Raw genomic sequence first — 24,282 nt, 5'->3', positions numbered from 1 at the left:
GTACGAAAGTCTCCGTGACATGACATGAAAGTCTCCGACCTCACTGCACACGAGGAAGGAGGAAGGAATAAATACCCAACCAGGTATCTGAAAGCTCATCAGGCTCGAATTCCTGATCTTCAGACATACCGTATCTGCCCTGATATCCGTTTCCATTGAGACTGAGCCCACCGCAGCCACCACTTCTCTATCTATACATCCTCTGCGCTGCGATGGCGGAGGCCGATCAAAACCATCACGATCACGATCACGACCACAATCACGACCAAGGCCGTGGTCACGGACACGCCGACGAAATTCATAGCCATAGTCACGGCCATGTCGACGGTTCGCATTCCCATTCCCATCCACCTGGGCGCCAGGACGACGAGACCGTCGCAGATGTGAATCGCACCTATTTCAAGTAAGCATCTCGAATCGCTCTCCCACTCACTTCCCCTGTTAGTTAGTTCGAGCTTCTCTTTCGTCTGGCATGAGGACAACCCTTGGTGTGTTCTATAAGGGGGACAGGAACTCCGTCACACATGACTCTTTCCTCTACATGGTCCCCGGGAGCACAGGTTCAGACACCGCGTATCCTACGAGCGATGTCCATGCACAATCTTCATTTCAATCTAACTAACGTCTCCTTTTCCGCCTGACTCCAGCAAGACCGCCTCGTCATATAATTTGGAGTCCTGGAAAGACTTCGTCAACAAAATCACCGCATTCGTCCATCAGCACATCGACTGGATCGGTGTCGACTTTGTCGACCCGTCGAACGTGTTCGAGACGAACAATCAAGCTGATCCTGATCCTGACGGCCAAGGCAGACGAGTGCGCGTGCTCGACTACGCTTGCGGACCGGGTAGTATGACGCAGGCCCTCGGCGCCCGCGCAACCGAGTACATCGGCATCGATCTGAGCGAGAACATGGTGCTGGCATACAACTTGCGCTTTGGACCAGCTTCTGCTTCGCACTCTCCTCTGGTGGCTGAGGGACTCGAACCAGAGCCAGAAGCAGAGCCTTTCAACGCGCACGCTGTAGTTGGCAACCTCCTCAGCCCGTCAGATCCGTCTCCACAGAACCTGTCTTCGCCTGAGTTCTTTGAATTTGATCTTGTCGTGGTCGGTATGGCGTTCCACCATTTTCCAAACATCCCGCTCGCTACGCGACGGCTAGTCGAGCGCCTACGGCCTGGTGGCGTGTTTCTCATCATCGACTTCGTCACCTTTGCCATGGAGAATCACGGCGTTCAGCCGGCCGCCAAAACCGTCACACATCATGGGTTCAGCGAGCGGGAGTTGCGGCAGTACTTTGAGGACGCGGGTCTTTCGGAGTTCGCCGTCGTTAGGATGGGAGAGGAGATATCGCTGCCCGGGTCGATGAAGAGAGAGCCATTCCTAGCTAGAGGACGTAAAACCTCCTTGGCTTGACCTGATACCTCTCACCGAAATGTACACGGAAGCAATGTGAAGAGTCAGGGCAAGCAAGGTGTCGGGGGCTGTGCAGCCAACCTTTGAGTAATGTCGGGATCAGTCAATGTTCAGCATGGCCAGCCCGCTATCCAGTTCGTCTAATGCAGGCTCGGCTTGCTCATGCGACAGGCAACCCGATGCCTTCTGCTCCCGCTTTTGTCTTTGCAGTCCTTCTTCGCGTTTCCTCCTCCGTCGGTCATCCTTGGCCTCCCAGCCATGTCCATTCAGTGACTCGTGCGTATCCCCATTACCAGGTGTCGTCGTCGCTGTCGTTGCCAGCCCTTCTCGCTCCATGGCTCTTCTCAGCTCCGCGCTGAAGCGTTCCCGTCGCTCGGTGTTCCAGCGGAACCTCTCATTCACCACCCCGGCGCAGAGGGCGAGATACTCCTCACTCACGAGCCGCGTTGTGCTTTCCTTCCCGTCCGTCGCTGCGTCGCCCGCGACTCCAACCACAGTCTCAAACGCGAGGCCTGCGGTTCTTACTGCCACCATCACCCCGTGGTCGGGGTCGTCCAAGATCCGGAGACCCTGTAGCCCGCTCTCACGGAAGCCTGCGTTGATGGCTGCGGCGAGTAGTGGCCGTGCGTGCTGCAGCGTTGCACAAAGGATGTGCAAGATGAGAGGAGAGAAGGAGAGATGAATCAAGCGAGGGCTTGGGAGGGCCAGTCCCGATGAGGTTAACACCGAGCTCAAAGATGCGTTAGACGAGGTCTCCTGGTTGGAGGAGAGGTTGAATAGTCTTGTGAAGTTGCCCGCTCCACGGCCACTTGGAGCCGGTTGCGGTGCACCAGTATCCGCCGGGAGTGAGATAGGATCATGCGAGACATAGAGCCAGTGTCCACCGCCTTTCCCACCAGGCGAAGCCGTCGTCCTGACAAGGTCTATCTTTTGCGCGGCATCTTTTGTGTCGTCGATGGCTCGGACAGCTGCCATGCCCACGTCTACGTCCACGTCGTGGACGATGTTTCCGCCGGCAGCCTTAGCCTTTGCCTTGGGCCCTTCGACAAAGACCGCAACTCTCCCCGCACAGCTGCTGGTCGTGACCAAGCCATCATATGCATTGATCTCGTCGATGAGCTCGCGAATCTGGGCGTCAACGGTGCCTTTGGGAGATTTGTCCGTGTACGCTTCCTCCGGTTGTTCGAGAAACGACAGAATCTCGGCCTTCTTGGCCGCAAACGATCCGGAAATGGCCGGCCTCGACTGAGGACGAGGCATGAATGGGGCTAGATGACAATCAAGCCTTGCAAAGCATCAATCCGGCAGGCAGGTCGCTCCCAAAATGTGTGTGGGAATGTTGACCGAGCAGACGATAATAGAGCATTCAGCTTCTTGCTCAAGCTCAATGCCCAGGTATATCGAAGTTGAGGAGGTGCTACGCCGGTGGTGAGTTAGAATGTAGAACGATAGATGCGTTCAAGGCTGAGGAAGGGCCTGTCTAAAAGCGAGATGACGAGGTGCACCTGACGACATTGGACATACTCAGGCACCGACCCAAGTGATGTAGCAACCAACAACGCAGGGCAAGGACCTGGACAGGACTGGTAGACTCTCTCTCGCGCGCGCGGTGAGGTTGGTTGGTCATGGGGAAAAGAAGGGAAGATGTCGTCTGAATTGAGAGACTTCTAAATTTGAAGGACCTGCTCATGATTCGCTGGTTGACTGCACTAAACCTTTCCGAGACACAAGAGTATATATATGCGTACTTTCAATGCTCTTATCTATCTTCTATGAACTGGGATTATCATTTCCTGTCCAGAGGGGCATCCGTCTATCTAACCCCTGTCCAACCTTGGGTATTGCTCTATGCCAGTCGTAAATCTTACCTCGTCAAAGCTGTGTAAGTCCCAGCGTATGCCCCTATGATGCCGTGCGCCTTACTCCAAAATCCCCAAGTCCCAGAATCCATATCATGATGTCGTACTATGGCAAAGCAGAGCTAGAGTCTATGCCATTGGTGCTGCAAATGCAGCTTTGCCTTCTTCAGAGCCTTGGAGTGTGGCAGACTCCGTTGCATTCTCTGGCCATTCAAATACCACATCCTCTCTGGATGGGCTGAAAGCAGAGAAGTTAGGTTTTCCAGCTTTGTTGCTGAGACGCCTCCACTTATTGGCAAGTGGGTTGAAGGTTGCCGGGAGGCCTCTGCCATGAGTCTGTTCCTCGTCGAGTTTCGCGATCTTAATGACTTCTTCTTGGACGTCGGCAAAGGTGTCGAAAGGAATGTACGCCAGTCCATGCTCTTGGCAGTACTCTTCCAGTCTAAAGCCGCGACGAGCGAACAGGACATCAGCTTCACGGGCGGCCGGGAGATCTGACAGACCGTCGCCGACGAAAACGATCAGGGGGATGGTGCCATTTTCACTCTGCATTTCCCGGTACTCGTTTATTGATTGCGCCTTGTCGTGACCAAGATCGTTGTCGTGTCTCCAAACTGCTTCCCATTTACTGCCGTCCTCGGCAATCTTGACATCGTTGGCCACAATGCCAATGTGCTTGCTCATGTCTTCGCCGATGAAATGGTCCAGGACTTTTCTCAGAATGGGTTGCAACCCAGCTGAAATAACATGGAAAGGAATGCTATTGTTGACGCAGAATTCGTGGAAGGTTTGGAAGTCGGGATCGATTTCAAGAGCCGTCTTCATCACTTCGAAACCGTCTTCGAATGGTACATTCAGCGATGAATAGAGTTCATCCGAGACTTCACGGAATGTCCGCTCTCCCGTCTCCATTTGCGTGGCGAGTTCGGCTCTTCGTTCTGGCCCGCAGCCAAAGTTATCGAATAGCGTGTGACCGGTGTCTTGCATGAAGATGGTGCCGTCAAAGTCTAGTGAAAGTTAGAGATTGTGTCTTTCTGCCCCTCGGTTGAAGACATACCTGAAAAGATGACGATCTTTCGTTTTGTGCCCATATTAGAACTGTTGATTCGTCGAAGACCCGGACGAGCCTGTCGAGTATCCATGCGTTTAGGCTCGACCGGTGGGGGGGTGATTGCGATTGGCGCCATAGTAAAGTGTGTGTTCGAGTAAACTTCTGGGAAGAAAGCTGGATAGTTGGAAGTGAAAGCAATAGTATCAGCGTTCAGCGGCTTCGTGTTAAATGTATACAAGGAATGGAGTGAGTGCACCGACGAGACGACAGATATACGTAGGAGGCGGCGAGGCTTGCATTAGGGTCTGCGCTAGAAAACATAGGGGATTGTGGACACTGGACTGTGTTTTGGGCTGGGTAGACCGCTCTGGATAGAAGTGTCACAACAGGACTATGACGAATTTTCACCTGTTGAGTTGCCCTCGAGACCAATCGAAAGGATTCGAGTAATTGGCCGCAGAAACGGGATAATGCACGTCGACGCCATTTGAGGGAATTGTCGACACGGAAAAGATGGTTAGTTGCGCGCCTGTGGATACCCAGAATGGAGCCTGATAGAGAACAATATTGACACACCTCGGTGGCGCAGCTGCCGATAGGTGCTCTGTAGCGCGGTGTACAGAATACCTTTCTAAGATTGCATTGTCCAACGGCAGACGATGCAAGAGCATATCCTGATTGGTCCATGATGCATCTCTAGGATCTCACTGCGAGCCGCAGTCGCATGAATGTTGCATATAGAGCGGGTATTGTGACGTTATCCACGGCGAGCAGTTGGCGGCAGAGACCAGAACGTGGGAATCATAGGTAGTCATGTTCGCCAGGACATCAAGGCGGTCAGCAGCCAAGGTCGGCAGTGTTATCATACCCCCTACAAGAGGACTTCTGCCTTGGTGGGAGCAAAGACAGAACGCAGACATGACATTCTCATTCTCACATTTTTCTGAGGAGCGTTGGGGGCCAAGAGAAGTGTATCCTAGTGTAGCAGTGCGCTCAGACAGTAGAGGAGGCAATTAGGTAGTATTGTGTAGTCCATAATTAGTGCGAGTCGTCTGAAAAGAGTGGGAAATCTCATGTCACATGTTACCTACTAGTAGTATGTCACATGTCGTCGGTGGTCGGATCGGAAAAACTGTTCTCCCTGCTTGGCGTCTCCCAGTTCTGCGACGCTGCAGTGCAGTCTGTCTTCTGGTCTACAGTGTATGCTTGAACCGCAGCCTTGACCTCCACGCGCCTTCCCTGTTCATGTTTCATGCTCGCAGCTCCTTCCAGACTTGCAGGCCCTACTACTGATGTTGTCACTGCTAACACCCTCAGCACCCTCAGCTCTCTAAACCAGTTTTGAACCAGTCATCCACCCGACCGACACGACATAGCCACTCTCTGCACCTTTAGCTATTACTTGTCTGTTGTATTGACTCGATCTCCCGACAGCATTGCCATCGCAAGAAACCATGACTGAACGTAGACTCCTCATGCTCGAGTCTTATTACGCTCAAGATTCGAACAAACAGATGTGGCGGCTAACAAATCCTCCGGGCCTACCTTTCCATGACAACATCAATGACTTCGCTTTCGTCCGACCAGCGCACTGCCGTCCGGCGGTAGTAGACGAGGTGTCCAAGGTCATGTCTCTTCTCTCCACAATGGTTGATGAATGGTAACGGAGGATTGTCTGTTGCTTGGCCTCCCTGACCTTGTTTAAAAGGAGATTTCTCGGCGTCATCAGCAAAGGACCTGCGGGCGATGTGATGAAGACGGACGGAGAGAGTTACAGACGGGCAATTATCGAGAAGATCGGCAGCAGAAGACACATCTGTACCTATTGTGGAATGGCATATCATAACAAGTAGGAGCATGCCATCTGTTGACAGGCGCAGGCCGCAGCTGACCCCTCAGCCCCGATTTTCAGTCAGTTCGGCGACATTCTACAAGTCCCACGACTCCCAACAGACCGTTGCAGCAATACGTGCAGCCTCCAGCATACGTGACTCCGAGTGCAACCTGATGGATCTCTGAGAGCACAATGCAATCAGTCGCTGCACCTGATGGGGCTCGGGATGCCACCATCCGAAGAGGCAGCCTGTTTCAGGGCGCCAAGGTCAACTCAAAGTTCGTAACCACAGGAAATTCGGCTATATCGCTCGGTGGTTGGCGTCGTCGGCGGCTGTCGAGGTTGAGCCGTATTCAAAGATTGTGGCATGACACCTTTTTGACCCTGTAATCGCTCGATATCTGACCTCTTCGTCGATTGCCATTGCACTTGATATAGTATTGCTGTGATGTTGCTCTAGATCGCTTGAATATGTTGTCTCTTCGGCCACGTAACTTGCGGGTGCCGCCCAAGTGCCTAGAGCACCTACGATACCTTGACCTCTTGAGAAGGCCGTCAACGCCTATCCTGCAGAGTACCTCGATGACTGATTGAGCAGAATGACTAAGCCCCTAAGCCTTCAGATCAGGAATGCTGCATGCCGCGGCTCGTGTTATTTCGGGCTTGGAGTACAGAATTCTGTAGACAGTGGCTTCGTGGTCTCATGCTAGGCATCGTTTCTACTGTCGATTCCGGGGACGGGAATCTCCACATGTGTCCGCAATTCCTCGGAACAGCGGTTAGCAACGGCAATGTAAAGGTTCCGGGGTGAAGGGAGTTAACTGCGTTACTCCGTACATATTATTATGTTTCCCACCTTCCCTGTTTCTCGAAATGTCTTTCTCTACCCGTACTGATTAGTATTCCTCCTGCTGTCCCTTTTCCCTTGACGCCGAGAGCTGCCGCTTGCAATCTCATACCAGTATCTGATCATGGCGTTGCTGGGGGTTCCAAGACTCGTCCGACCTGGCATCCGTCTTGCCAACAGTACCGTTCTCTCCGTCACCCCTCACACTCACATCTCGAGGATAGCAGTGCGCGCAGCGTCCACGTCGAAACATCCCACCGGGTTCACGCCTCCTACTACAGAAGATCTGCACGAACTTCGCGAGAGAGTACAAGAATTCACACGAAGAGAGATTCCCGAAGAGGTTGCCGCAAAGACCGACCAGTCGAATGCGTTCCCCAATGAGATGTGGAAGAAGCTGGGCGAGGCCGGTTTCCTCGGTCCCACTGCCGATGAAGAATACGGAGGATTAGGCATGGGATATCAAGCACACTGTATTATCAACGAGGAACTCAGCCGGGCCTCTGGTTCCATTGGGCTGTCCTATGCTGCCCACTCCCAGCTCTGTGTGAACCAGTTGAGCCTGAATGGCAATAAAGACCAGAAAGAACGATTTCTTCCCGGCCTGATCTCCGGAGACAAGATCGGCGCCCTGGCCATGTCGGAACACTCTGCAGGAAGTGATGTCGTGAGCATGAAAACCACCGCGAAGGCTGTGGATGGAGGTTATCGACTGAACGGCACGAAGATGTGGATCACCAACGGACCTGATGCCGACTTTATCGTGGTATATGCAAAGACGGAGCCCGACAAGCATAGCAAGGGTATTACTGCCTTTATCGTCGAAAGGACCTTCGAAGGCTTCTCCGTGGCCAGGAAACTTGACAAGTTCGGCATGCGAGGGTCCAACACCGGCGAGCTTGTCTTCGACAACGTCTTCGTCCCGAAGGAGAATGTCCTGGGCGAGGTCAATAGGGGCGTCAAAGTCCTCATGGAAGGCCTCGATCTGGAGCGGCTGGTCCTCAGTGCCGGTCCGCTTGGGATTATGCAAGCTTGTCTCGACCTTGTCTTGCCATATACCCACCAGCGGAAGCAGTTCGGTCTGCCAATTGCCCATAACCAGTTGATCCAGGGCAAATTGGCCGACATGTACACGAAGCTCCAAGCCGCGAGGGCGTACACCTACACGACAGCCAAGCAGGTTGATGAGGAAGGTCAAATTCGGACACAAGATTGTGCTGGAGCAATCCTATACGCCGCCGAGAGAGCCACCGAATGCGGACTTGATGCCATTCAGCTGATGGGCGGCAACGGCTACGTTAATGAAATTCCCGCGGGGAGACTATTGAGAGATGCCAAACTATACGAAATCGGTGCTGGGACAAGCGAGATCAGGAGGATGGTCATTGGGAGGGCGTTCAACAAAGAATACGCCGACCAGGGCATTTAAACGCAGGTGGAATAATGTCGTCTTCAGATGGCTGGATATCCACGGCATATCATCCAAAAGCAAGACGACTCTGCCCTTTCTCGGGCTTCGGACCTCGTCCTCGCGTGCCGATTCCTCCGCGTTTTGGTTTGGTAACTGAATGCCCAGGTGGACGACTGTTTGCTGGGCCCGTGACAGCGGGCGCCTCTTGAGCTTGAAGTTCTCTGGCAAGGTGCCAGTCTTCGTGTTCGTTTCTATCCGTCTCCTTGAGGGACTGCTGACATTCCTGGCAAAAGTATGAAGTAATATCTTGCTGATCCATGTGACGCGGTCTGTGAGGGCCGTCTTGCGTATTTTCGACCTCTCCCTCTTCACTCGGGTCGTCATGCCCGTCGTCTGCTAGCTCATCCGCCGGGTCGCCGCTACTCTCGGCCCGGGCAAAAAACCGAGCAATGCTGGATGCTTCATTGAGCCTTCGGCGCTTTTCTGGTCGAGGGTCTTCGGAATTGGGTGTGGCGGTGTTGCTCCGAGGTGGTGGCTCCATGGCAGCTCTGGCTTCGTCTCCCTTCAGGAGGAAGGTATCGATACCTCTATTTCCCGACACACCGTCCTCAAAGCCGCCTACGCTCAAAGATAGATTCGCACAGGGCCACGCTCTGCCATCCACAATGACCTGGCCTAGCAGAGTTTTGGCGAGCTCAAACAGCACGGTCTCGTCAATCTTCCTGCCCTGTGGGATAGGCAATTGCTTGGATCGGGTCTGTCCGCCCTGGCGGTGATGGAGGGTGACGGTCTTTGGTCTTCTCTTGTTTTCGGTCACGCCCTCCTCGACGAGGCGGGCATAGATATCTGCGGCGAAAATACGTAACCATTTATTTGCCTGATCCGTGTTGTTGATGCTCGGCCGGAATGACTTTGCCGACAACATCGACTTGATCTGTGTGCGTGAATTGACCTCACTGTTGTCCTCACCACGGATGATGCCGTAGAGCCAGCTGCCCGTGTCATCGCCCAACTTCGCCTTCAGCTGTTCAAGAGGTATGGTGAGCAGCTCGGTGACTTCGTCGGTGCCAAAGGTGTCGACCACGTGTTCGCCCAACTTCCCGCCTAGATTGCGAATCTTGGTGAACTTGAAGCCTGACAGGAAGTGCTGGACGGCGCGATTCCGCACGATGGTCTGCTGATTGGGCTTCTTGTACCCGGCGCCCAGCTTGGCCATCATCTTGTTACGGGCGATGCCGGCGGAGCAGGTATACTTGAGCCTCTCGTAGATGGTGTGGCGGACATGGCGCACAATCTCGGCGCCGACGTTCATGGCGACATCGTCCCAGTCCGGGTCGTCGTCCTCGGCCTCGACGTGGTCGAGATCGACGAGGGCGTCGGCGTGCCAGTCGAGCGCACTGGAGGGCGGCAGGGGCAGCAGCTCGGTGGGGTCGTCGTAGGGGGCGTACTGAAGCTCCGGGTAGCGCTGCAGCAAGAGGTGATGGATCTGGGCGGACAGGTCCAAGAAGACCTCGTCGATGCTGGCCTTCTCGACCTTCTGGACGGGCGGGGCCGGCAGGATCTCCTTGACCAGGGCCAGACTCTTGCGCGACTCGAGCCGGTACGGGTCCAGCGACACCTTGTCGGTCTGGATGTGCTGGGCCGCGTCGGCGCGGTACGCCCACTTGTCGTCGCCCTCGCGCCACGTCGCCACGTGCTGCACCACCAGCTCCGGGCACTTGGTTTTGGCCTCCGTCACCGTGACGTGGCGGTTCAGCCCGAACGCCCGCGCCGGGTAGTTGATGGCGATCAGCCCTTGCCACTGCTGCACCGCCAGCGGCTGCGTCTCGCCCACCCCCAGCCGCACCATCTCGCACTGCGCATAGAACGCATCGTAGTCGATCAGCGCGATCACCCGCAACGGGCAGTTCGTCGCCGACTGTTTCAGGAGCTGTAGATGCTTGTATGTGAAGCGTGACTTTTTCCTCACTCCTCCTCCGGCAGTGGGCGAGGACAGATGGAAGGGTTGCGACGATGACATTGCAAGTTGTCCCCAGAACCTGTCGGGTTGGCCTGCTTGGCCCAAGCGACTCGGGTTTCTGATATTGGCTCCCTCAGCTAAACATTCTGTTCATGTCCACCTAATGTCGTCCGTGGCAGGAAGTAGTCACTGTCGAACTAGGCATCCATCCGGCCGTCTTATATGAATCTCGGTTGCCTTCTTGGTGTCAAGCCGTGGTAGCACCATTTCCTACACGTTGTCTGGATATGGTGACAGCTGCTGGCATGGCAAAGACTGCAGCGCGTCGTGTGGTGGTGGTGGCGGCGGTGGTGTCTACCTAAGTTAAAGCAGCACTGTGCTGAGTCAGGTACGTGACTCCACGTAAATCACGTCACGGGATCCACCGTCTTCCCCATACTTTGTACCTGATATTTTCCGCCGCCAGCATTGACTCATCTTGCAGAGTGCCACGACAAAAACAGGTCCCCTTCTCGCTTCCTGGAGAACTCTGAACCGACCACCCTGTATCCAATATAGTATCGCAGGTGCTGTCCTCTCAAGTCCGGTAGGAAGACCACGATACCTACAATATGCCGAGTCGCTCAGAAATCGCTTATTTCGGCGCGGGACCTGCTCCTCTCCCAACAGCCGCCTTGGAGAAGAGTGCTGAAGCCTTGGTCAATTTCGAAGACAGTGGTCTGTCATTGGCGGAGATCTCTCATCGCTCGCCAACAGCAAACAAAATCCTTGCCGATGCTAAAGATGCCCTGGCAACGCTTTACGACATCCCGACGGACGAATATGATGTCCTTTTCTTGCACGGAGGGGGAACAGGCGAGTTCAGTGCCACTGTCCAGAACTTGGTGGGGGCCTGGATTGAAAAGCGGCGGAGAAAGGCCGTCGCTGAACTGGGAGAGGGAAAGGATGCAGAAGTTCTGGACCGAGTCAGACGCGAGATCGAGGCTGAGCTAAAGGTCGATTACCTTGTCACCGGATCCTGGTCGCTCAAGGCCAGCCAGGAAGCTACGAGGCTCCTGAGCGCCAAATATGTCAATGTCGCTGCGGACTCGAGGAAGAGCAACAACGGCAAATTTGGTAAGATCCCAGACGAGAAAGAGTGGAAATTAACTCCGAAGGGAACCGCTTTCACCTACTATTGTGACAACGAGACGGTCGACGGTGTCGAGTTTCCGGGCTTCCCCAAATCTCTGGAAAGCACGGGCGGCAGCGAAGACGATGAGAGGATAGTGGTGGCTGATATGTCGAGCAATTTTCTGAGCCGGAAGATCGACGTCAGGAAGTTTGGCGTGATTTTTGTGAGCCATCCCCAGTTCTTCGGTCGGTATTTTCAGTTGTGCTAACGTCGACCTAGGGCGGTGCACAAAAGAATCTCGGCATTACTGGAATCACGGTCATCATCATTCGAAAGTCCCTTCTCAACCTGGTTCCCCCGCCCACATTTTTGCACGCATTGTCTCCTGTGATCCCGTTGTCAGGGGCGATTCCTCCGATAGTATTCTCTTTCTCTACCATTGCCGCGAACAACAGTCTTTACAACACTCTACCAATCTTCAACCTCTACGTCGCCACTCTTGTGCTCCAGTCGCTTGTCTCGACCTGGGGCTCTCAGAAGGTCTCTGGGCAGGAAGCGATTGCCGACAAGAAAGCTGCACTCATCTATGGCGCACTTGATGCTTTTCCAGATACCTACCATGTTGTGCCGAATAAGAGTGTGCGGAGCCGAATGAATATATGCTTCCGGATCATCTCTGGAGCCCAGACCAATAATGAGGCGGTGCCGGACGACGGCCGGGAAAAGGCTTTTCTTGCGGGAGCAGAGAAGCGAGGACTGCTTGGGCTGAAAGGACACCGCTCTGTTGGTGGAATTAGGGCGAGCAATTACAACGCCGTGTCGGAGGAAAATGCTCAGAAGCTGGCCGGTTACCTGGTTGAGTTTGCAAAGGCATGATTTGCTGGAGAATTGACCTTTGGATTGTAATCAACCTCTAAAAGTCCTAGACGATGGTGTCTGTCCTCTGTCTGAAAAGCATGAACGACTCATATTGCCTTTGCCCAAAGACGGTGTTCCAATCTGACCTCATTAAATACCAGCACGAGGCTTGCTTGATTTAATCGTAGCATAGATCATAGATCTGCTTGACCACTGTGTGATGTGCTTTCTTGCCCGTGCCTATACCAGTATAATAGTGTTCAGCCTCGTCGACCGTTGACCCGCGAAGGCGGTGAGCGCGCCGCCATTTTCCGTTCTCCACCTTTGCTTCACACGCGCCAAAATTCTGCCGCCGATTTTCTGGCTTGAGCAGAAGGACTGTGAAGGACTTTGACTGTAGTGTACTGTTCTGTATCACTCACTACTCACACACTGCACGGCACGTCCAAACACTACCAACCCTCCTGGCTCATCAGCAAAGATTGCTCGTTGTCCTCCACCCTGCTCATCCCTCAACCCTTGTCCCTCTCCCTCACCACGCATCCACATCCGCATCCGCATCCAACCATGCAACGCTCGACTCGGTGATCTAGGGCGGCCCTCTCGACGCCTGAGCCTTTTCGGGATCCGCAACTCAACTCCAGCCGGCTCGCTTTCTTCGCTCACTCCTCACTCCTCACGGTGACATTGACATGGCGCGCCGTGGCAGAGGAGGTGGGAAACGCGGGCCCGACCTGGCATGGGACGACGAGGAAGACGACCCGTCGACATTCAACACCCCTAACAGGCCAGCGCCGCAGTTTCCTGTAGGTCCCAAACCCTCATCGATCTCATCGTCGTCCGGCGACGGTTGTCTTTTCTCTCTTCCCTCTTCCTCCCTGGCGCCTCGCGAAGACGAGACCAGTTAGGATTCGTATTTTGCACTTCATTTATTCAAGGCCTCGACTGACTCCGTCCTTGCCATACTTAGGACATCCAACTACCGGTGCCTCGACCCATCTCAGCCGTCGAACGGGCGTGCGTGCAAAACTACCTGCGGCTCCGCGACCGAGCTCACAACGGACCCTACTACTCGGTGCTGGACGCGAGCAGCCTGGCAGATGCGAAGACCGGCAAAGTCATCAAGCGAGCGGGCTTCGACCCTTTCAACGACCAGGAGAAGTACACGGCGAAATACTACAAGAAGAAAAGGACGGTCCCGGACCTGAGCGGACGAAATCACGGTATGTTGAAGTTGAATCTGAAATAAATATGAGATCAACAGTCCCAGTCCTAGTCCCAATCCCGGCGATTTTGATTTTGGGAATCTTTTCTGAGGTCTCCCCCTCCCCCGACCGGGCAGCGGGAAGAAGAAAAGAACTGCGAGAATGGTGGTTTCTGCGAGAATGTTGGTTTCTGTTTCTGACAACAATGGCCCTCGCACAGAGTTGAGATACTTCCCCACGGAACTGTGGCCGCTCCTCGACCCACGACACACACACTCACTGTGGAAATCGACCGACATCGACATCGACGCCGAGACCAACGCGCCGCGCAAGAAGCGGAAGCGGGACGTGGTCATCGAAGAGGAGGAGAACGAAGACGAGGCGGAGAAAGCCAACGACAGCGATGACGGCTCGGATCCCTTGCTGTCCGGCACGCGGCGGTCCCGCAACAGCACCAAGCGGCGGCGCGACAACCTGACGACGCGCAAGGCCGGCGAGAAGCGCGGCCTGGACGCCGAGGACGACTTCTCCGAGGAGGAGATCCAGCCGCGACCGCGGCGCAACAAGAAGGACAAGGCTAAAGGCTCGGACGACGAGGATGACGACGACGACGACGAGAACAACAACGACAACAACGACAATGACAACTCCTCGAACTCGGATGACGACGACGACGATGACGGCTCCGCCGACGACGAGCCCGTCGACTCGGAGTTCGAGGAGTCGGACGACGACGCCAATGACTACGATGCCGAAAAGTACTTCGACACCGGCGAGGGTGATGATGACGACGGCTTGGGCGGTGGTGGTGGCGGCGACGACGATGGAGGCGTCTACTAATCTAATCCAATTGACGGGTCGAAGTTGATAGGTACTAGGTACTAGGTACTAGGTACTTACTTGTTCCGCAGGGGAAATGAAAATCTCTGCCTACATATCCCTGTTGAGGATTGAGGATCGACGATCGATCTGTCGTAGTCCTAATCCTATTTCATCTCAACGAGATAGTGATGGTCTACTTACTGCCGTGGAGCAAGACCGAGAGAGTGATGGTCTACTTACTGCAGTGGAGCAAGACCGAGAAAGAGAGAGTGAGTGAGAGAGTGTGACTTGTTACTCGACTAGCTAGGTGACCGAATGAGAAGAAACAACATCTGCTCATCTACCATTCTGCCCGTTCCCATTCTGCCTGTTCCCGTTCTCGTTGCCGTTCCCATTCCAATTCTCGTTCTGGCGCCAGTGTTTCCATTATCGTTTCCCTTTCCATTTCCATACGGCGTGTTTCGCCTCATTCGCACCAGGCAAGAGGAAAGAGATAGAAACTAGATACCGGACACTATATACCGGATAAGTTAGGTAGTCAGAAAGAACATGTATCTAGCTGGTGTCCGGTGTCCGGCAAGGCACGAACACGAACGAACAGGGATGATGGGGGATTGGAATCCTAGACAGATCTAGATCTGTAGGTGATCTGAAATGAAACCAAATGTATCAATGAATGAAATAAACAGGCCGTGACATAAATGAGATCTCATGAGGTCTGCTCTGCAACTGCAACAGCAGCAGCAACAGATTCAACACCAACTCCATCTACATCCGTCGGCCAGTCCATGTCCCTCGTGCGCCTAGCCTCTTCATCGATTGAATCCATGGTTTCCTCCTTCCTTCCTTGCGCAGCTGGGGGTCGAGTCGATGGGGCTCCCAATCCCACCACGTCTGAAGGTCTCCTGCATTGCTTTCTCATTGTCATCCGGGCTGTGGCTCTGGTCTGTCCTCCTTCCTCATTGTTTGCGTCGAACCCTGTTGGCTCATCCTTAGTGTCGTCCCTGCTAACTGTGGCACTCTCGCATCCAAGTCCTTTGACCTCTTTGCAGCTAGCATACACGCCCGCGCGAGAACGGCGCCAAAGAGGGTGTTCTCAGCCTTAGCATCCTAGCCAGTAGGGCGGTGTAATGCCATTCTTCTCGAAGAACTTGTCCCTCTTTGCTCTTTCTTCTTTTCCGCTTGTTGCCCGATATGGGACCAGTTCTCTCCATTTGCGTCCGAATGCTTCATGTTTACCGAACACTTCATCTTCACAGTCTAGTGTCAAGCCCAAATAGCGCAGGAAACGCCGACGCCTTCTTCTGGAGTACATAAAGTAGTCCAAGTTGAATTTCCGATAGTTAACTTCCTGAAGAGTGTCTAGCCAGGCCCCCGGAAGACAAAGCGCAGGTTCGACATCTCCGTCATCTTGCAAACTCTGCCAGAGATCACCTGCATATTCATCTGACGATGTCGACACCCATATGTGCCAGTCTTCCGGAGTGTCTCCATATGTGAAACTCACAACATGCAGTTTGAGTTCGAACTTCTGTTTTTTCCTCCACGCCGAGATCATCAACTTCCGTGGTAGCGTCTTGAGGAATCGATGCTCTCGGCGACCGTACTCCCTCAGATCTTGACCAGCCAATACCACCTCACGTGCCCACTGACGAAGCCGATGAGTCAGGCGGTGGGATGTGAGGTCTGCGTGAGAGCCTCGGAAGTAGATTTGGAGAAGCTCACATTCACACCCATTCCACCTCGTGTTAGAGTGCAAATCCAGGTAACTTAGCATAGGTGACCAGCAATTATGCTCAAAAGACACTCTCATACCGCCCAGTCCGACAGCAGACCGGAACAGAGCTCGTAAGCCGGTCAAATCAGAAGCCAGACCCCGACGATAGCAGCCAGCAAATGCTTTCGCCACACGCACGATGAGACTATCGTGCAGCACCTCCGTACAGCCTTCCCTTGACCACTTTCTCACAAGGCACGATGAATCGAGCGGATTTGGGGATAGAGCAAACTCAAACATCTTTAAACTTGCAGTTTTCTCACAAAGCCAGTACGCAACCTCTAGGCGGCGACTGAAATCTACGGTGCTCCAGTATGGCGAGACCTGGGACATGATAAAAGATGAAATTTCGACGCCGAAACCGAGAGTTGCGCAGATGAACAGAGCCCAGTCAGGAAAGTCTGAGAAAACGTCAAGCGTGGGGCCTCCTGTAAGTGCGTTCAAGGTGTCCAAGTTTGAACTACACGCATCGAAAAAGCATGACCCGTATTTGTCGTCGGATCTAACTGTCGCATTAGCGGTCACGCGAAGAAATGTCTGCTATAAGACATACCTGGACTGGGTCTGGTTAGGATCGGCGCCTTGTCTGAGAAGAAATCGGACCATCGATGCTTTCTCGAACATGACAGCCCGCTAAGGTAAACAATCAGTAGTCTGATCATAACTGAAGGGCAGCAACATTACATGGATCAGAGTGTAGCCATCCTCATCTCTATCAAAGATAGAAGCTTGCTTCGTTTCAAATAGTTGCTGGAGAGCTGCAATGTTGCCATTCTTTACGTACTTAAATACTGGTGCAGAATATGGCCGGATGTTGTACTGTCTGATGATGAAGGTTGAAGGTCCGCCTGCTCGCTCTTGAACCAGTTCGATCCTCTTCCCGAGGAGGAGGGTTTGGAAGGTCAGTAAAGTTCGCCTCTGGGGTTTCATCTTCAGGCGACGGGAGCCTGTTTCTGACACGGCCAGAGTCACGGTCCGGTCGCTGATCTCTGACTCTGCGGAGTCGGCTTCGTTTGAACTTGGTAGACTGGCAGATGGGTCTGGTTGATCCCGGCGACGGCTACTCGGATGGGCCAACAATGATGTGGAGGTTGAGAGCACCAACGCATGGATGCGAGCATGTTGTTCAATATGAAAGGTATTCATCGCACTGCATTGTTAGAGCTGCACCAGCAGATCAATCAACAAGCGTGTAACTCACTTCCACGAGGCAGTCTGAGCCAACAAGAGGTTGGCCCTAGTCCTCTCAATGCGCTGTCTGGCCTTTTCCATCACGTCGTCCTTTAGAACCACTTTGACAGAGCCGCGCCAACGACATCGTTTGATGGAATTCGACAGCTCGGAGCAAACCGGTCTCAGGCTTTGCACGGCCTTCTCGCAAGACTGCCGGCATCTCTGAACCACCGCGGGAGGAGCATAGCTGGCGATGAGGGCGTCCTGTTGGGCAAGCGTCTGCATGATCTCCTCAAAGAGATCTAGTTCCTCCAGAAGCTCGGCCAAGTCTTCCGGCGCATTTTTGATGGAGGAGTAGAGCTGCTTCAGCTCCAAGACGGTCTTTCCGAACTCAAGGGCGGCGGCGACCACTCCGACAGTCTCAGCCATGTTGCCCGAGAGGACTATCCAGAGGCAGCAACTTCAGTAAGAGATGAACGGTTTAGAAGGGAAGAAAGAGTTCCAAGGCAACGCGAGGTTGTGAGGAAGAAGGTTGCGGTGGTCAGGCTGAATCCATGGTGGCTGTGTAGTCAATCCGACTCACATCCCCGCCCGAGACATGTCGTTGTCCTGCTGGCCATTGCAGACCAGGGTATGCATGAGTTCTAGTCCAATGGTGGTCGTTGCTTCGACATGGTGTGTTCCCCGATAGACTCCCCCCGTCAAGTCCTCTTGGGGAACAAGTCGGGTGAGAGACATGGCCCCAAAGCATTGTGCAAGGCTCCCAGACAATCAGAACTGGTGTTGGGAGAGGACAAGAGACTCGGATGATTCCTTAACAGCGACTCTTGTGTGTCGCGGCAGCTGTAACCAGGTTAGATGCCAGGTACCTACAACCATGTTGATGTACTGAGCAATCAAAATGCATCTCAGCCGCAATGCTCCCCCATATAATCTGCCAAGACAGCACCACGGATACGGTAAAGCAAGAAGCAGCCGATATGCCAGTCTCTGTCGCCTGCGTTGCCATCCGATACCGGGATACGGAGAACACAGAGCACACAGATATTTACTGAGGGGACGAATTCCATCTCAAGGACGACTGGTTGAGGATGAGTTGATTCCGGGACCACACGATGCTGGTCTGGCAATCTGCACTCGACGATGGCTGCCTCGACCGAGCAAGCCCACGGAAGGTCTGCCCTCATTCTGTACGGGACAGAAACCGGCACAGCGCAGGACTTTGCTGAAGAGATCGGCCGCGGTCTCGAGCGGCTGCGATTCGACACAGATGTGGCAGGACTAGACAATGTCAGACACGGTCACTTGCATGCCTACACTTTCGCTGTCATCGTCGTCTCCACCACCGGCCAGGGCGACTTTCCCGAAAATGCTCGCAAATTCTGGACCGGCCTCCTACGGAAAAAGCTCTCTCCTACCACGCTAGAGGGCGTCAGATATGCCCTCGTGGGACTGGGTGACAGTTCCTATCCCAAGTTCAACTGGGCGGCCCGCAAGTTGGACAAACGGCTGCGGCAGCTCGGGGCCACTTCGATCCTCGACTCTTGCGAGGCTGATGAGCAAGGCGACGAAGGCAGTGACGGCGCTTTCCTCGAATGGCTGGAGCGTTTCCGCAAGACGGTCCTGGACACTTTCCCACTCCCTGCAGGCCTGACTGTGATACCGAACGAGGTCCTGCTGCCCGGCAAATCCCGCTTGGAAAAGGCTGTGACAGGCTCCCAGTCCATCGAGACGCAATCCCCCCGTAGCGATCTAGACACCACGTCCGCGAATGTCTCTTCTGGCTCATTCGCTGCCGTTCTGGAGAAGAACGAGCGCGTCACGCCGTCCGACCACTGGCAAGATGTGCGGTTCTTGAGGCTCAAGGCCAGTGGGAAGATCGACTACATGCCCGGTGATGCGCTGGCCATCGGCCCTCGAAACATGCCGGAAGATGTGGCGTTTGTGATCGACCGCATGAACTGGCGCGATGTAGCCGATACCCCGGTTCACCTGGTCTCGACGCGCCCAAAGGCAAGTCCTCTTCTCTCTAACCATCCCATCTTCACCCGTGCAGACCTCACTCTGCGGACACTCTTGACCGAATATCTGGACATCAACGCCATCCCTCGACGCTCCTTTTTCGGGGCCATTGCAAACTACACCAGCGACGAGATGCACAAGGAGCGGCTGTTGGAGTTCACCGACCCGCAGTATCTCGACGAGTACTACGACTACGCCACCAGGCCGAGACGGAGCATGATAGAGATCCTACAAGAATTCGACTCGGTCCATATCCCGTGGGAAGAAGCGACCAACATCTTCCCTCCGCTGCGTCCGCGACAGTTCAGCATCGCCAGCGGTGGGGCGTTGAAGCACGCCGAGCACGGCTCGACCACATTCGAGCTGTTGGTGGCCATTGTCAAATACAGAACCGTCATCAAGCGCATCCGGGAGGGCGTCTGTACGAGGTATCTGGCACAGCTGCCGGTCGGGACGACGTTGCAGGTGTCTCTGAAGACAGAAGGCCGCTTTTTCAAGTCGGCTGATATAGGTGATATGAGCCACGTCCTGGTTGGCGCCGGAACCGGTGTCGCGCCGCTTCGAGCGCTTATCCACGAAAAGGCCCAGCACGGCCAGCCTCGCGGCGGGACTGCGCTATTCTTCGGCTGTCGCAATGCAAGGGCCGACTACTTTTTTCATGATGAGTGGGCTGCCATGCAGACACTGACAGCGACACCAACACCAACACCAACACGACCACAACCACAAACCCAGACACCGACAGCGACACCAACCCAGACCCAAACCAAAACCAAAACCCAAACACAGACCCAGACCCAGACCCAAGCGCCGGAGCCCGATGCCCCTGCCACCGCCGTCGGGTTCCAAGTCATGCCAGCATTCTCACGGGACCACAAGTCCAAGGTCTACGTGCAGGACCGGATACGCGAGCATGCCAAGCTAATATGGCAATACCTCCGCGAACGCGACGCCACCATTATCGTGTGCGGCTCTTCGGGCGCCATGCCCAAGGCGGTGCGGCAGGCCCTTGTCGATGCGCTTGTCGATCAAGGTCAGAAGAGAGCGGTGGAAGGCAAGACGGCAGCAGCCTCGCACGCCTCTGCCTCGACCAGCGTGGATGTGGATGCGGATGTGGATGTGGATGATGCACTTGACGACGACGAGGATGCCGAGCCGATCCAGACCGAGGCTGACGCCGAAGCCTATCTCGCCAGATTGGAAAAGGAGGGGAGATATAAGCAGGAGACGTGGTCATGATCCTGGTCATTCATGAAAGATACAGTACGGATACTTCGTACAGACATGTACAGAAAACATCTTGGATCATTGTCATCTAGGATACTAAGGGGTTGTGAACCGGGCGAGAAAAGAGCTAATTAGCTTGTTGTCGGCCTGCATCTCCTGTTGGCTTTTCCTCTTTCCCCACAATATGTTGCACGTTGCACATGGCTTGTAGACATCAAGCCATCAACACATCAACACATAAACACATCAAGACATGTAGCTATGTAGCCATGTAGGTGTGTATATATAGATAGATTGGTTCTGTCTCATATCATCCTCCACATCCATATCCGCATATCCCGCGGAGAGACCAAGCACTCATTCGACTTCTCAAACATAGCATCAAGCATGACCAGTCACTAGATGAGACGACATCCATCACCAGTCACTAGATGAGACGACATCCATCACCAGTCACTAGATGAGACGACATCCAGTCCGCACCATTTCATTTCGCTAAAAGACGACGACGACAGGACAATAAACATCTCAAAGGTCAGGCAGGCTATGCTATGTTAGACCAGACCAGACCACACCAGACCGGCACTCGCTTCGCTTCGCTTCACTTCACAATCATCCCCGCCAGATTTGGTTCTTGGTCTTGTTTCTTTTGATTTGACATTCTTGCTGGAGAAAAAACGAAAGGGTCCATTTAGACCTGCACGCTGACCTTGTCCGTGCAATTGCAGCCGTTCTTGCCCGCGGCAACCTGGCTCGGTGTGCGGGCGTAGCTGGGCGGGACGTCGAGGGCCGGGTTGCGCAGGAAGAAGTTGCGCGGCCGCAGCAGCAGGCTCATCGGCTCGGCGGGCATGACGGGGTAGTCTTCGGGCGCCGGGAAGTGGGTGAGGCCGAAAGTGTGCCAGAGTACAATGTCCTCGTTGTCGATCTTCGCTTGGGGGTGGGCGTTGATCCATTGCGGCAGACCCATCGACGGCTCGCCTGAGGTCTGAGGCACATGCCGGCCGGCGGGGTGGAGCTGTTCATCCGAGTCTAGATCTTGTCAGCACGGGTTTCGTCCTCAGAGGAGGGAGCAGGAGCGGAACTTACACTTGGTGACGTGCACGGCGTGGCGCGCAAAGCCGGCGCGCTTCCACACCAACGAGTTCTCCTTGGGCAGCAGGGGCGGAACCTCGCGGCTGACCAGCTTGTACGACACGGGCTTGTGTGAGTACGGGTTGATTTTGTTCTCGTTGGCAATGTCCCATGAGCGAGAAGTCGAACCCTCGTAGTCGGCCATCGCCTCGATCGGGTTTGTGTATTTTGTCTTCTTCGCGTAGAAGGCGTTGCCGTAAAAGTTCTCCTCGGAGCCGGGCTCACCAGGTCCCTGAGCAGCGTCGACCTGGAAGATGGTGTTATTTGGGCCGTCAATATTGGGGTCGATACGCAGGCAGAATAGATGCTGGTGGTTATGCGCGTTGACGCCCGGGTACACCTCAGTGCCCCAGCCCTTGGTGTCCTCGCCGGGGTTCATGGCGTAGGTGTTGAGGATACCGGTCAGCTTGATTTCCAGCTGGATCGTGCCGTCCTGGTGGAAGATCCAGTACACGCAGTATTCGTAGTTGGCGGCGGTGAAGATCTGGCTGATGATGAGCTTGCGCGCTCGGGTGACAATGACCGAGTCGTCACGGAAATCGGTGTGCTTGAAGAGAATGCCGTTGTCTTCCTCGTGGATGCAGATGGCGTTCTTGATCGTCTGAGCTGAGCCTGCTCTGTTGACGAACTCGGCGTCCATGTAGTGGATGCTGCCTTTGCAATCACAGCCCAAGCTAAGCGAGTTGGTCATGTAGCCACCACCGTACTCTCCGAGGTCAAAAGCGTGCTTGCGCTGATGCGGGTGTTCAGGGTTTCCGTACGGGACCACCATTTCGGCCAGCGATAGTCTGTAGAAGAGGGGTCGGGTTTTGTTCTCGTTCTTGTCGAAGTAGGTGATGTTGTTGAGCACGATGCCTTCCCGGTAGTTGAACCCCACGTGCACGGAGAAGTTCTGCCATTCAATAATACGACCAGTGATCTTGAAGCTCACGCCTTCGGGCTGGGTAATATTGATGGGTTTCAAATCCGTTCTGTAGCCACCTGCTGCCTCGATGGACTGAACAGTGTAGTTGTTGGGAGAGGCCTTGCTGACAGGCCGTCGGATCTTTGGCACGTCAATGTGGACGATTTCTCTCTTGTTCGCATCGTAGATAGGGCAGAAATCTAGTGGGTAGCTATATTGCGAGTCATCGATGTGCGGGCGGTAGTACATCAGTGCTTGCTGGAGTCTGACGCCGTTCCCAAATCTCTCATCATAGCCAATGGTCCAGGGGTCGCAATACACCTTGTGCATCTCATCGGCGGGAATGCCAACCAGGCCACATTGCTCGATGACTTTGGGGTCTTTTCGCACAACGTCCTCGACGGCGTTGAGGTCCTCCATGGTGATCAGTGGTTGCACATTCGGCGTCTCCATCCAGCTGATGACCTTGCCCTCGGTGAGATCTACGTTGCCGTCGTAGACCTTCCCATCAGTCGTGATAACCACGATATCGGCAATGCGGTGAGGTCTCGGAGTGGCCTCTGGGGCGGCCAGCCATTTCAACATCTGATCCTTGGGAGGCTCCAGCAGCGTAACGGCATTGTAGTATAGTTTGCCATATTTGCCGCGTAGGATAGTGACAGCCGCTTCAATCTCCAGAGAGGACAGGGGGTCGAGGGGGTGGGCAGGGGCAATGGTGTTGGACACCTGCTGTGCCAACTGCTTGACACGCTCGAGAACCATGGTTGCCAACGGTCAAAGATACCCAGGAGTGATGGAAAGGGGCGAGGGTGCGATCTGCGTGATGAAGCAGGAAGGAAACAGGAACGAGGAGGGAGGACTTACACACATATGTATGCTGAGCGACGGCCTCGACTCCTCACACACAGATCCGGCAAATCTATGCTGGGCCCCTTTAGCCCTTGGGCCCCAACAGCATGGGTAGAGAGAACCCTGAATCATAGGACAAGCTGCTCGCATTGCTCGAGCGACCTCGTGGGAGCTTCAGGGACGATAAGCAAAGCGGGCAGATAAGAGGCTGTATCGCGTAACCTCACTCGTCGACATCGTGGTTGCATTCCTCTTCTGGGCTTGAAGTCCCATCTCATGGCAATTTTCGCCTGTTGAGGTCTAGCGCCACTCCACGCCCTCGCGGGTTCGAATGTCTGCCGCCATAGAGCGCCATGGAGATGCCTGGGAGGGCCAGCCCCGAGAGCAGAAGGCCACCACGAGCGCTGCCATGGAGCCGGAGCCTCGTGAGTCCACTCTGCGCTCGTATCCGAGACTCTGATATTACTGACTGGCCAGTGCCCGATATTTGCTGCTCGATAGTAGATAATAGATACTCCCAACGTTTTCCGGCTACCGCGTCGGACTAAGGCGAGATAACAGTGTGTGAAGCGGTTTCTCATCGGTCTGGCCATCCGCTTGCGTATCTGCTTTCCGAGAGGCCGATGGCAATCAATGGATTGACAGCCGCGACACTATGCTCTATAACCAAGCTTTGGAGAGCACCACGCTATATTGTGCAGTGCTAGTGAGGCTGCAGCCTTGTCAGGATGGCAGCTGATTTACTCCGTACATGTGGCCAACTCTAGTCCAGTGCTCCAGGCCAGGTATTTTCACTCATTTTTGCATTCTTTGCTTGGGACG

General features: G+C 54.4%; 10 protein-coding genes across 10 annotated transcripts; 5 read left to right on the top strand and 5 right to left on the bottom strand.

Moving 5' to 3' along the window:
* Positions 1–212: 212 nt before the first annotated feature.
* On the top strand, positions 213–1,416 carry A1O3_08092 (uncharacterized protein; the record flags this gene model as incomplete). The annotated part of the gene is made up of 2 exons (XM_007738191.1): positions 213–403; positions 648–1,416. The coding sequence occupies 2 exons, from the start codon at positions 213–215 to the stop codon at positions 1,414–1,416; spliced, it is 960 nt and encodes a 319-aa protein (XP_007736381.1).
* Positions 1,417–1,515: 99 nt separating this feature from the next.
* On the bottom strand, positions 1,516–2,676 carry A1O3_08091 (uncharacterized protein; the record flags this gene model as incomplete). Its single annotated transcript, XM_007738190.1, has 1 exon — positions 1,516–2,676. The coding sequence occupies one exon, from the start codon at positions 2,674–2,676 to the stop codon at positions 1,516–1,518; it is 1,161 nt and encodes a 386-aa protein (XP_007736380.1).
* A 728-nt stretch (positions 2,677–3,404) lies between these two features.
* On the bottom strand, positions 3,405–4,462 carry A1O3_08090 (uncharacterized protein; the record flags this gene model as incomplete). Its single annotated transcript, XM_007738189.1, has 2 exons — positions 3,405–4,282; positions 4,333–4,462. The coding sequence occupies 2 exons, from the start codon at positions 4,460–4,462 to the stop codon at positions 3,405–3,407; spliced, it is 1,008 nt and encodes a 335-aa protein (XP_007736379.1).
* Positions 4,463–7,131: 2,669 nt separating this feature from the next.
* Positions 7,132–8,436, top strand: A1O3_08089 (isovaleryl-CoA dehydrogenase; the record flags this gene model as incomplete). Its single annotated transcript, XM_007738188.1, has 1 exon — positions 7,132–8,436. The coding sequence occupies one exon, from the start codon at positions 7,132–7,134 to the stop codon at positions 8,434–8,436; it is 1,305 nt and encodes a 434-aa protein (XP_007736378.1).
* A 49-nt stretch (positions 8,437–8,485) lies between these two features.
* A1O3_08088 (DNA polymerase eta subunit) lies at positions 8,486–10,438 on the bottom strand (the record flags this gene model as incomplete). Its single annotated transcript, XM_007738187.1, has 1 exon — positions 8,486–10,438. One exon carries the CDS (start codon positions 10,436–10,438, stop codon positions 8,486–8,488), a length of 1,953 nt encoding a protein of 650 aa, XP_007736377.1.
* A 551-nt stretch (positions 10,439–10,989) lies between these two features.
* Positions 10,990–12,368, top strand: A1O3_08087 (phosphoserine aminotransferase; the record flags this gene model as incomplete). Its single annotated transcript, XM_007738186.1, has 2 exons — positions 10,990–11,715; positions 11,772–12,368. The coding sequence occupies 2 exons, from the start codon at positions 10,990–10,992 to the stop codon at positions 12,366–12,368; spliced, it is 1,323 nt and encodes a 440-aa protein (XP_007736376.1).
* Positions 12,369–13,042: 674 nt separating this feature from the next.
* Positions 13,043–14,395, top strand: A1O3_08086 (uncharacterized protein; the record flags this gene model as incomplete). Its single annotated transcript, XM_007738185.1, has 3 exons — positions 13,043–13,156; positions 13,321–13,573; positions 13,776–14,395. The coding sequence occupies 3 exons, from the start codon at positions 13,043–13,045 to the stop codon at positions 14,393–14,395; spliced, it is 987 nt and encodes a 328-aa protein (XP_007736375.1).
* Positions 14,396–16,694: 2,299 nt separating this feature from the next.
* On the bottom strand, positions 16,695–17,756 carry A1O3_08085 (uncharacterized protein; the record flags this gene model as incomplete). The annotated part of the gene is made up of 3 exons (XM_007738184.1): positions 16,695–16,787; positions 16,839–17,304; positions 17,356–17,756. The coding sequence occupies 3 exons, from the start codon at positions 17,754–17,756 to the stop codon at positions 16,695–16,697; spliced, it is 960 nt and encodes a 319-aa protein (XP_007736374.1).
* Positions 17,757–18,470: 714 nt separating this feature from the next.
* Positions 18,471–20,588, top strand: A1O3_08084 (uncharacterized protein; the record flags this gene model as incomplete). Its single annotated transcript, XM_007738183.1, has 1 exon — positions 18,471–20,588. One exon carries the CDS (start codon positions 18,471–18,473, stop codon positions 20,586–20,588), a length of 2,118 nt encoding a protein of 705 aa, XP_007736373.1.
* Positions 20,589–21,267: 679 nt separating this feature from the next.
* Positions 21,268–23,373, bottom strand: A1O3_08083 (primary-amine oxidase; the record flags this gene model as incomplete). Its single annotated transcript, XM_007738182.1, has 2 exons — positions 21,268–21,605; positions 21,663–23,373. 2 exons carry the CDS (start codon positions 23,371–23,373, stop codon positions 21,268–21,270), a joined length of 2,049 nt encoding a protein of 682 aa, XP_007736372.1.
* Positions 23,374–24,282: the final 909 nt, after the last annotated feature.

The sequence above is a fragment of the Capronia epimyces genome (assembly GCF_000585565.1).
Source record: "Capronia epimyces CBS 606.96 chromosome Unknown aczIQ-supercont1.7, whole genome shotgun sequence".
NCBI lineage: Eukaryota > Fungi > Ascomycota > Eurotiomycetes > Chaetothyriales > Herpotrichiellaceae > Capronia > Capronia epimyces.
Note: the sequence above shows the minus strand (reverse complement) of the source record. Positions and strands in the feature narration are given on the sequence as shown.